Below are 12,761 nucleotides of genomic sequence, written 5' to 3'. Positions count from 1 at the left end.
GAAATAATAACGAAGGCGATGAGAAAGTCAGAATATCACTGTCAAGGATGCGACAGATTATGATTAATAACTTGCAGGCTATCTGACAAATATTTATTCTGTTGTATTACTAGCCGGAACCTTAATCAAATCATGTAAGGGGGGGGGGGGGGAATCAAATTACATGCTGTTTTCAAGGTAATATTCAAGTATTTTAAAATATATTTTCAATCTTTTCTGTAGAACAACTACACAGAAGTACTATTAGTGCTGCACCGCTGAACAGTAAGAGGAGATTAACGTCCAAATCAACACTGCATCAGTCTGTCCCTTATACTGCCAAACAGAAGAAGCAGCACAATGGCAATTGTTGTAGTGTGTCAAAAAACTGCTTAATTAGTTGTAATTATATTTAATTATACTCATAACTGGAGGTGATTCCAAAACAATATCATGGAGTGCAATTTGAATTTCTCCGTTTTATAGTCAAAAGAACTAACTTTTATTTCATCCAGAATCATAGCACATCTTAAACCTTTAAAAAAAACTGATAATTGTAGGAATTTCGAACACCAATGGGAAACCCTTGCGCGAGTTGATCCCATTGGACCAATTGGGAGCTGAAATTATAGATTGAACTGAGCAGGGATCGCTTGAAGCAACGCTTCACTCTGAAAAAAATGATTCTTCTTTTTCATCCATTGCCCAGGGCCGAAGCTGTTTACAGTGCATCCCTGAAGAGCGTCTCCACTGTTGCAGCAGTTACTTTCATGGTAAACCGTAAAAACTGTACTTGAAAGTCATGATTGACAACACTTGCAAATAACTCGAAAATTTGAGTCCAGAATCCCCAAAGTGTCTGCATGTTTGGGATTCAATTACTGACAAATATGTTTCCAGCATCACGATAAGGGATTTTTCCATCATCTGTCGTCCCCAACTCATCTATTGCAGGCTGTGTTTAGCGCACCGATTCCGTGGAATATCCCACAAGTGGGAGCAATTAGGAGAGCACAAGCCGCAAACTGCATCTGATCATCGTCTGCATGTTCAAACGTTCACTAACGAGAATAACAAACCATAATAATCAGATTTAAACTTGTTCTTTCCCCCCCAAATCCACTCGTTACTTGTGGCAGACAAGGACAACACATAAAGTACCTTTGGGTGACACTGAGGTTTTGGAGAAGTTTACGTGCTTGAGCCCAATACGAAGTTTGGCGAACTGAGCAGCAAGTGAGGAAATACCTGCAAGAACACAAACAAAAAAAAAACATACTTTTTAATAGGCTGCTTATCTACCGTGCTAATTGGGCAAAACCAATTAGGCTTACAGTATAGGAATTGCATTTTCTTTTTTAAATAAATGATTTTATGAATAATATAGCCGCAGTCTCAAGAATGTTAAAACTTTTCCTTCTTAGAGGAAAATAAAGTTGTTTATTTGTGGGGGTCTTTTTGTTAATATTTACACAACAATCTGGAAAAGCTAATGATTTATCTCCTACAAATATAAAAATATTTAAAAATACAAAGAGCGAGTCATTAAATACCGGTAAGTTGTAATATCCTGTATAGTTAACAGTCCATCTGATTAGAGTAATTCTTAACAGGAGCATATACAAATCAGTTAATAATTATAAAGCAATTTCAATTGACATGTCCTGGATGGATTGATATAAACGTGGCGTTTGAATATACTGTAATACCTCTATCCTCGAGTGGGTTGTTGGCAAGATTGATGGCAGTGAGTCCTGAGCTGGGGTTGTGTGCAAGGGCAGCAGCTAGTTTCTGGGCAAAATCACTGACGAGAGACCAAAAGACATTGTAAGTATGCACAGGAGCAATACTTGCTAGCTTGTGGTAACATGAGCATTGTAAAACTGCGATTGAATAATGTCTACAAACAGGAAAACCTTCTCTGGGGACACTTTGTTCAAGACGCTTGGAAGCGTTTGTGTGAATTTGTGTCGATTCAACCAAAAGGACACTGGTGAGGTCAAGAGTTATTCATGTTAAACTTCAATCTCTTTATCCCAAAAGTGTTTGATGGAGTTGAGGTCAGGGTTTTTACTTCTTCGAACCAGAAAAGGGCCACAAGCAAAGAATTGCCCTAAATTTCCTCAAAAAATGGAGTAAGCGAAACAAAGACCTTTTGGTCCATACTGCTGACATTTTAACTCACGTTTTGAGTCCTGCGCTATCAAGCACCAGCTCCTCGAGTCGACTGGAGCGAGAAACCACTCTGAGGATCTGCTCACAAACATCTGCAGACTTAGGACAGACAAAGTTAAATTGATGAGGTAAGACAAGCATGAATGATAAAGTTTGGCTTGTTAAAGGCTTTCACTGGCTATTCAAAAACAGCCGTCACGCTACTCAACTGGATCAGCAAAAACGTAACTATAAGAGTTCAAATGTAATTAAACAGAATAACAAAGATCAGAAAGATCCAAAGGAACAAGATGTGCTTCCCCTTAAAAATTCCTCCCTTGCATGAATTAAAAGCAATTAATTTGATCTGTGGCACTTTGGATCCATTCATGTGTGGAAATGAACAATTTGGAAAAGCAGACTTCGGTAAACATTTCAGCGGGACAAAGTTGTCTCCCTGTGGTTGCATCACCACAGGAGACGCACACGTGGGAGCTAAAGCACTCAATTTAGACGGAATTAAAAATTCAACAGTTGGGAGAACACGCCCCGCCTAGATGTTCACTGACCCAGTTCACTGTATACCGTCTCTCGCTCCCTCATGCAGGCACTCGAATGTTTTTACAGTCAGTCGCTAATTATCTGCGAGGACACAACAAATTTCCATCGGAATACCAGAACTTTACTGGACTGTTGTCCTGTTTGTTATTCTTGGTAATTGATTACGGGGGCTGCCTCTCTGGGCCAACAACCCTGTTGAGGCCAAAACACTGGCCACATTGTCCCAAACACTGTGTGAGGGAAAGTGGGGAAGAGGGCAGAGAAGCAGAGTTGAGGGACAGAAAGATGGCGAGATGAATGAAAGAGCCTGTTGTTCCCATGTTTACGCCGGCAAACTATGCAATACCTGAAAAGTAAGTAAAAGTAAATCATAAAATATCACAATGACAAGGTTGGAGACAAAATATGCACAGAATCATTCAGGAGTCAAATAAAGGCTTCTCTTTCTGTGCAGGTCGGAACTAATGACAGCGTCGCACACTCAAGATATACTTTGTTTGCAAGCTGCACTCTTCATACGGTCATCTTGACACTGTTGTCCTTTCCCCTCGCACTTATCTCTCGGCCCGTTCGGCAACCTGACTAGAACACTAACTATGTAAACAGGTTGAGGAGGCAAATCTTCTCCTGATGCAGAGAAATCAAAATACATGTGTTGGTGGTCGTCGCAGAAAATATATTTTGGATTTTCACACGTTTCTTTTTGAATAACAGAACTAACGCAGCACATTGTGGTTACAGCAGCACTAAAAAAAGAAGCAGAGGCTATGCTGCCCTCGAGGTCGCTGTTTGCATGTGAAAAGATTCACCAGAAAATCAGTTTGGTTCTTGAGTGAGGAGCAGATGTGTGCATTTCTCTTCCTGAGATCTCTTCTCTAAACACTCGTTCCCGCTACCTCTTGAATTATTTCATCATCTGGCTCTCCCTGTCCCTCTCCATTGAAATCCAAACTGACCTACATATTTCTGTCCTGTTGCTGTAAATTCTCTGTGTTTCTTTCTTCTTTGGCATTTTGGTGACTGGCATAAGCGCACAAATGGGCCTTCGCGTGGCAGAAAAGGTTCTTCCTCAAACTGCCCCACACATTTGAAGTGATAGAATAGTTCAGTCTTAATGAACAATAAATATGTCTGGAGGAAGTCGGCAAGTTATCTGCGTAGATTTTACAATAACTGTGCAAACAAGCAGAGGGGCAAAAAAATTCATATGAAAAAGTCAACCGACACAGAGGGCAATGTATTAATATATAAGACAGAAAAACTGCCATAATAGAGGATGTCCTCTCAAAAGTTTCACTCTTAAATAATTGAATAAAGAATTACTACTGCTGCTGCTGGTAACCCCCCCCCCCCCCCCCCCCCCCTTCATCGGTCTTAGTGACCGTTTAATGCCCACTTACTTATCCGGGATAGAAAAGGCACGCGATTAACACTTGAGCTGAAATATTCACACGGCGTGGTGGCGAGGAAAAGGATTAAGTGCAACACAAAAGGAACTGGCAATGACAAAGAGATGAGATAATTGTTTGGACCGAGGAAGCAGAGTGTGCTAACTGTTGAGACGGCATGAAGCTGAAAGACAAGACAACTTGGTGATGGAGACCTGCAGGGGGCCATGGTGCTCCTTTGTCTCCTTCAGATCTTGGGAGTCTTATCGCATGAGAACATTTGACTGATCCTCGGTCAAATGCCACGAAGGCACAATGTGGGCAAACAAAGGACACAACGACACAATTTTGCGCAGACGTGATTGGTCATGAAGGGACTGAAACTCAACAAATATTTCAATTACATGTGGAACGTATTTAAAAAAAAAAAAAAATACTGTTTTTCTCATGCAAGAAATTAATGAACTGATCGGCAGACACACCAACAGACAAGTGAAAAGCTGACCTTGTTGGCGCAGTTGATAATGATTATCTACGCTCCAAGTAACCTTTTTACGATTTATTCAATAAATAGCCATGGCAATGACATTGCAGCTGTGCTAAATATAAATGTTCAAAACAAAGGATTGCTCCGCGTGTAGAGGACATTTACAAAATCGCTCGCAATTGAGATCACACATTTGTAAATAGTGACTCACTGGACTAAGTGTGATGGGATTAAATATGGGAAGTTTGTGGCAGCCCATAAGAGTGCCAAATTATAAAGAATAGAAGTACAATGAGTTGGGGAGTAAAGTGAGAATAAATAATTTAACAGTACAATTACCTACAACCACCTTCACAACCATATCGGTAATGGTATTACTAAAAATAGAATCAGGAGGGAAGAGAAGCAGCACCAGACTGCCAAACCAAAACCAAAAAAATCCAATTCACCACATGATTGTTGTCCTCTCTCTATTTGTGGACATAATGGAGGCACACCTGATTTATGGTTAGCTTGCAAAAATGACAAGAAATGTTGTTTGGCGTCCCTGGACCAACAAAGGCATCATAAGTGGTGAGAACCTACCAGCTTGTAGTCCTTAGTGGCGAGCTTGGTGAACCACTGGTTGAACTCCAGGACTGCAATTATAGCCACCAAGTCTCTGAGGAACAAAACACAAAAAGAGAAGGGCGGGGGTCACTCAAACAATTTACGACAATGACTTTCTGATTTTTAATTTTACACCCCAGAGTCAAAAGACACACCTGTTCTCTAAATGGCTGAAGTCCTGCAAGTTAAGCTCCCTGGTGTCTTGTGTCAAATAAATGGTGTCAACATCCTTTGAAAATAATAATTAATTAAAGATGACGCGAAGAAAAAAAAAAAAAAACAATTGTAGAACTGAGGATCCAACAATACTAACCCACTGAACTTCTTCTCTGTATGGCAGCGAGAGCCAGTCGCAAACACACTTGTACATCTGAGAAAAGCCACCTGCAGCACAAGCACAAGCCAGCATCACAAAGACGATTCCATGACTAACGCTTCCAGGGCTTCACTTTCATATTGAATGTTTTTGCAGTCCTTTTTCAGTATGAAATCATCATGTGACACATCACTGCTCCCTACCACACGGTCCCGGGTCTGCGGGTTTGTTGTTCTCCCACAACGTCTGCAGCGAGGTCAGTCTGTCTGCCGGCTCCATGCTGAGCTTCTTCATTGCTTTACTGGCATGAGAAAAGAGCAAAAGTAAGATTTAAGTAAGACATGTTTGTCTATATAAACCCTTCACTATGGGTTGACTTAAAATGATAATGTTCTGGACCCGTATATGTCAAATAATGTCATGTAATCACACACCAAAGAAATGGTTGATGGATGGTGTGAGGGAGGACATGAGGACAAGTGGGTGTTAGAGAGGAGGATGCACGAGATAGGCTTAAATGGAAAAAGATGACACACTGTGGCGACCCCTAACGGGACAAGCCGAAAGAAAAAGAAGAAGTAAAAATTTCATGTAATCTTGAAGTGAACAGATTAAAGATATAATTTTTAAAAAACAATCGTGGTAACTTACGTGGTCATAAATACAGAAAACATTACTGGTACAGTGAAAATTAATGCTTTAGGATGTAATATTATTTGAAATATAAACTAATGGGTTTTCTCTGGGAAGTCCGGTTTCGTCACACATCCCCAAAATATGCATTCATTGACGCTAAATTGCCCCTAACTGTGATTTGTGGGTGCGACTGTTGTGTGTCTCCGTGTGCCCTGCGATTGGCTACCAAACAATGTACCCCACCTCCTGCCCAAAGACAGCTGGGATACGCTCCAGCACTCCCGCGACCCTCGTGAGGATAAGCGGCTCAGAAAAAATGGACGGATGGATAATACTTGTTCATAAGACCAGAAAAAGACAAAATAGAAAACTCCAGTTTATGGTATTGGAAATATGTTTTGCAATGTTTGAAGTCAGCTTTGTAGTCCAGCACAATCTAAGAAATCTGAACACTCACCTTTTAAAACTCAACAATAACATACTATCATTTACTCAAATATTTAATTGAAATGGCACATGCCCTTTATACTTCCATCCATTTTCTGAGCCGCTTATTCGACCAGACGAGAGTCGCGGGAATGCTGGATGCTTCCCGACTCAGTATTACCGGACACATCACCTCCCTTTTCGTGAATATGTAAATGCAGTGAGCATTTTTCGTAGTGTCAAAAATTTGGGAGTTTGTTTGTTACTTATTGGACTCACCTGGGAGGAAGACCTGGACATATTCTGAGCAAGCAGTTTCCGACATGCGCAACCACCTCGTTGACCTCTTCAGTGGAGAGCAGCTTCAATGAGAAGTAGCCCCGCTCATATTCTATAAACAGCTAAAAGGAAACGAGAAAAATTGGTCAGTTTATTGTCTTTGAACTGGACCCCGCGTTCGAATTTGATAATCATTTTTATGACTACTTACTAATCTATCCACGGTAATACCCACACATCTGTCACTGCACCGATTAAAATAAAAGTAAAGATTTGCAAAGATGACCTAACCGTTATGGGACATGCTCCCATTAAGCAAATTATTATGCGCATTTCAACGTCGACGGGTCGAAATTCACATGATCCAATGGAAATTCGTATGGAATGGAAGACCTTTCGTGGAAATATTAAAAGGAGTGACATCTATGGGGTTGGATGAGTGCTACCACGTTTGAGCTGCATGAACTTAATAAAGTGAGAGATTATCATATGTTGTAAAGCAGATCGTGCTGAAGCCAAATTGAAGAGCTCTGCAGTTGGAGAAAGTGGATTTCGGAGCTCTTAATTCTCCTTTTCTCTGACACAACTTCCATTTACATTACACTTCCATTCACACACTAATCCTCCATGTAAAATTGTGCTTTTGGTGTGAATACACTCCCTCAGAGCCTTGAGCATATCTGCGGGCATCCAAGTGTAAAGCGTTCCCTCTCTCCCCCGATGCAGAAGTAGCACTGGTAATTCCAGGCATGTGCAGTTTTGGTAAGCAGTGGGATGTAGTTTCGACAAGGCCAAATGACCACACAGTCACTGTTGTTTATGCTTTGGGTATTTGTACTTGATGGGTGTTTTGTACCTGTGTTGGCTTGTTACAGGCAATGCCCTGGATCTCCAGGTAGTTAAAGGAGTGTTCAACCTAAACACAAAATAGAGAAAAATACATTAGTCACTGTCAGGAAGGATAGCAGCTATCAGGTGACCTAGTCACATAAACATACTTGAATCCAATGTTTGTGTGTGAATTTAATGACGATGTTGCAGCGGATATGCTGTGATACAAGTAATTGTTTGTAATAACAAGACTTGACAGTGACTGTCTGTCTGAAGAATGTGCGAAAAAACATGTCCACAATTTGTAGGTGTAAACAGACTTTTCTTCTCTCTCTCTCTCTCTTGTACACACTACCTTACCCTCTGATACAAATTTTTTTGGGTGACTGGAAAACCCATTTGTGAGTGTAAAACCAATGATCAAACTGTTAAAAGAAGCATTTCGGGGCAACTACAAAACAAGCAGCAGTCTGCTTTCACATACCAAAAAAGGACAAAACAAAAAATAACCTCCATGTGATTGTGGGATATTCTCTGTGCAGAGAAAAATGCCCGAGACTGTTTATTTTACTGTAAGTAAGCAGAGTTCCCTGTTCCATCTCTCACATGGAGTACAGTACACAGGGCCTGAAGGCAGGCCAGGAAGCGAGAGCAGACAATTCCAGGTGGAAACTGATTTTCTGAGAACTGGCTCACAGATGAGAGAGCGGCGACGATAAGCAGACTGTCTGCTGTCTGGCTTCGTGCGTCTGCGCGTCGTTTAGCAAGGTCTGTGCTTCACACCGGTGTTTTGTCTACAGTACAGAAATTGCAACATAAAAACGCAACAATTACCATATCATCATCAATTGTGTGGATGATAGTATAAGATCACTAGGCTATTGAGATAAAACACTGATTCAACATTTTCTATGGTTGAGAACTTACAATGGGTGCCGTATATACACATTTACAGTCACAGAAAATACTTATCAAAACATTTGACTTTTTATAAAACGTTAAATCAAAAGACAGACGCAAAGTGGAAGTACCATTTTAGCAGTATGGTATGTCATTCATACGACTGCTATTAGTTAGCAAATATAAATCCCGTTCCAACTGTTCCTGGAAAAGCTTTACAATGCAACAGTTTTCATAAAATATTTACCGTATTTTTCACACTATAACGCGCACCTAAAAGCCTTAAATTTTCTCAGTGCGCTTTATAATCTGGTGCCCCTTATATATGGATCGCTATTGAGCCTTTAGTGCATCTGCATCTAATGGATGCATAACGTAACCCCAGTCTCTACTGTAGCGTCTATTCTATGCGCCTTATATATGAAAAAGGTTTTTAAATAGGCCATTCATTGAAGGTGCACCTTATAATGCGGTGCGTCTTAGAAGTGCGGAAAATATGGTACATAAATTGCTTGTCCTTGAATCACAACACAAAAGTGGGTTCAATTTGTAAGACATTGGTCGACTGGCTGCTTAAGAAAGCTCAAGTTACAGAGATTTAATAACTTTTTTTGATGTGCTTATACAAAAGCTACATTTTGTTACATTTCATGAGCTAGAAAAACAGAAAATATCTGTAATTAGTAAGATCCATTTTTTCAACTGAGGTTAATGAATGCACAGTTTATGAAGGATTTAAGTAATAGTAAAATAGTAAGCCTGTACTGTAATAGACTTAATAGTAAAATAACCGATTATCGTGCTTATCAAAAGCTGTACACCAACACAGCATTTTGCCTAATCACATAAAACCACAGCAAAAGAGAAACCCAACCAAATAATTTGTGTACTATACAAAATCCTTAACTTCATGTGGAGACAATTAGATACAGAAAACACGTCACTAGTTCAAGAGTAAATATGTATTGTATTATTGTTCGTATTGCTATTTACAGCATGCCACAATATGTGGTACATATTTGTTGCCGTAGTAGCTGCACTGACTTTCAGCCAATGTTACAGGAACATGCTGACACACAGACGTTGGGGGGGGGAGGGACAAAACATCCTGCTGAGAGATGACCGAATGCATTAGCGTTCTCACGGCTCACTCATTTGACCATTGCCCAGCTGCCACTAATGTGACACCGTACAGTATTGGAACAGATCCATTTCAAGGGAAAATATAAAGTATTTTGAAGGTATATGTAAATAAAATGGGAAAAAATATACAGATTTAAAAGCTAAAACAGAAAAGTGGTGATGAAAGTGTCAAAAATGGGTTGGACAATAATTACGTGTTTATGACGAAATGCAGTCGAGGAATTTGAGATGCACACAAGCAGAAAAGCCCACTGGGAGTGTAAGAATGAGCCACGGGGGGGGTTCACACACTCATACACACACACACACACACACAAATACAAGTAAATGGGGTGGGGTGGCGTGGGGGGAGGGGTTACTGGTTTACAATACCTCAACATCAAGGTCTTGCACTCCACCCAAAAGAGTTACAATAAAACTGTCTTATATTTTGTCCTTAAAATATACATTGAAATGAGATGCATATTACATGCATTTTGAAACCAGATAATTTTCTGTGGTCTCATCATCACTCCATTACAGATTTCATGTTTGGGCGGGGGAATCAATGCAACCGGATATATTTTAGCAGTCAGCTCTTTTTTAAATTTGTATGGCAGACTTTGTCTGCTAGGCAGTTGCTGTATCTAAAATCTAAAATCTGAAGCCTCCCTTGGACAAGGACAAGAATCTGTTCGAGCTTTGTGAGATTGTGACATGAGCAAAATCATAAATGGCACCAACGCAATTGCTTAAACGAGCACATAGTTGATTTAAAAAAAAAAAAAAAAAAAAAAAAAAAATATATATATATATATTATATATATATATATATATATATCTTGCTGGACATTTTGTCACATTAAACATCTTTCTTCCACACATAAAGGAAAAAACTAAATCCAGAAAGGAAATGGGAATAAAACATGCCCTTTAGCTGCAGGCAGACATCGTTCTTTGATGTTCAGAACGAGACAGTGCAGGTTATCCCTGCTGACCTTTGACACACTGGCGAGTGGGGGGGGGGGGGGAAGAAATGAGAGCAAGAAGTAATCTGGATTCAGGAAAAAGTGGTGAGGATGAGAGTGAAAATACTGAATGTAAAGCTTAAAGGACATCGGAGCAAAGATGGCCTGACAGGGAATATGGATTCTGGCCTTGGAAGTGCTTCTGATTGAGTCGATCATAAACCAGCTCGGGCTCTAATTCCTCAAGCCAGGATAGTCGACAGAGAAAAGAACAGTCACTCTGCCGAAAGAGAAACATCCCCGGACTGCAAATAGTAGAAAAGAGGGTCAATGTGCAAGGTCTACGGGCTAGGCAGCATATCACTTGTACCACAACCAATCAATCGCTTCAGAACTCTTCCTCGGGGCACTGTATTGGCTTGAAATAATTGTATAGCTCGCTACAATATGAGGCACGACAGTTCAGTATTTCCTGGAAATAGCATAAGCCATGACGCTGCGGTGACATCATTCAGGGGACAGGCGAAGTAACTCAATGCTAAAAAAAAAAAAAAAAAGCCTTAAGAGGGCTCGGGCTTTGGAACCAGTGTGGGATCTTCTTATAAATACTACTATATGTACAATACAGCAGTGTAAATCGAATTTCCCCTTTACGGATAATAAACAGAAACAATTTGAAGGAAAGACTTTTTGGAGGACAATTAAAACCTCTGGCACCAAAATAAACAACACGAAAGAAAACTGAAAGTGGGAAAGCAGAAGCAATCCAAGCAATGTTTCTTGGAAAAACAAAAATACGATTGGTTGGGGGGAAAAAAAAAAAAAAAAAAAAAAAAAATCACGTGCAAGGTGATACTATTCCAAGATGGCCGCGTAGGTGTAGCCCCGTCTGCTGAATATGTTTGGTCAGTGGGAAAATTTGGGAAAAGAGGTTTGAACAAGTTTGTTCAACTTACCTTGGTGGGAATGCGCGCTGTCAGGAGGTAAATTCGGTGGGACGCAAGAGCCTGCGAGAAAGAATAGAGGAGAAAATGAGGAGTCTGTGCCTGTCAATATGCTCTTTACTTGTGAACAACGCTAAAAAGGAAGTGACACAGAAGACAAGTGTGCTCATCTGCTGACTCATCGGGATGAAAATGCTTGCGACTGGGAAAAACCTTTTCAGAAGAAGGGAAAAAATATATGTTTAACTAAAGATGTAATGTATATTCCAACACAACTTCCTAATTGTTGCTGAAACGTATCAACCGTTTCTCGAACCTCCTCCTGCTACCAGACGACATGGGAAACTTGAACATGAAAGGGGCATAAATTGAACGCACACATGCTACATTCCTACGCAGACAACCCACCTCGAAAGGTCATTTTATGTTACTGAGATCCAGACAGAACATAGAATTGTTACAAGGAGTATTTGAACTTGTGAATTCTGTAGTTTCTTTGTCTCACAATTTTCTATATTGCAAATATTAGTGACATTTTGATCCAAAACAAAAGCTGGTCTTGTGACGGATTGACCTTTGAAACAAATTCTACTCAACCAGCCACAGCATATGGTTTTAGATGTTAAAACGGTAATTGTATGCGCCTATAACTTTGTCTGCCAGATATTTCCCTTTCAAAGCAAATTGATAAAAATACTCCAAGCTGACCTCTAAATAAATTACAGAGGCACTCTCATAAAGAGCAAACAGTCGCTTTGCTAAGAAGCACTTTTATTCACGAATCTGACGCTGAGAGGTTTCTCCTCATCCCCCGCCCACCCAAACGCTAATTTAAAATTCACAGTACCCGGAAGATCCCCAAAGATGGAACAAACGATCTTTCAAACATGATAAAACATTTGTTCAATGCAGCTCGTCGGCATACTTTATGTACTGCAGTCATATTCAGAAATGGAATATAAAAGAAGACAAAAGACAAAGCAGATGAAATGGCAGGTTTACATCTGGGAACACGGTGAATGTTATATAGAATAAAAGAGAAAAAGTAAATGTCAAGGGGGAAGCCACAAAGAACTAAAATGTCAGAGAAAGAGAGCGAGACGGATTAAAAAAAAGACTGATAGTGTGTTGTGGCACTGTTGGCAAAACTCCACAAGTAGT

At 40.1% G+C, this 12,761-nt stretch overlaps 1 protein-coding gene across 1 annotated transcript in view; it reads right to left on the bottom strand.

The window, feature by feature from the left end:
* LOC133500822 (F-actin-uncapping protein LRRC16A-like) overlaps nt 1-12,761 on the bottom strand; it is a 52,942-nt gene that overhangs the window by 18,150 nt on the left and 22,031 nt on the right. The window contains exons 4-13 of the mRNA XM_061819983.1: nt 11,613-11,663; nt 7,692-7,751; nt 6,836-6,957; nt 5,698-5,795; nt 5,492-5,562; nt 5,334-5,407; nt 5,155-5,230; nt 2,165-2,253; nt 1,689-1,783; nt 1,141-1,227 (exon numbers count right to left, since the gene is read on the bottom strand). Of these exons, the coding sequence (XP_061675967.1) occupies nt 1,141-1,227; nt 1,689-1,783; nt 2,165-2,253; nt 5,155-5,230; nt 5,334-5,407; nt 5,492-5,562; nt 5,698-5,795; nt 6,836-6,957; nt 7,692-7,751; nt 11,613-11,663 (823 nt within the window). The remainder of the gene's footprint in view (nt 1-1,140; nt 1,228-1,688; nt 1,784-2,164; nt 2,254-5,154; nt 5,231-5,333; nt 5,408-5,491; nt 5,563-5,697; nt 5,796-6,835; nt 6,958-7,691; nt 7,752-11,612; nt 11,664-12,761) is intronic.

The sequence above is a fragment of the Syngnathoides biaculeatus genome, chromosome 5 (assembly GCF_019802595.1).
Source record: "Syngnathoides biaculeatus isolate LvHL_M chromosome 5, ASM1980259v1, whole genome shotgun sequence".
In the NCBI taxonomy this organism is placed as follows: Eukaryota; Metazoa; Chordata; class Actinopteri; order Syngnathiformes; family Syngnathidae; genus Syngnathoides; species Syngnathoides biaculeatus.
The sequence above is the reverse complement of the archived record's forward strand: the minus strand, read 5'-3'. Positions and strand labels throughout refer to the sequence as shown.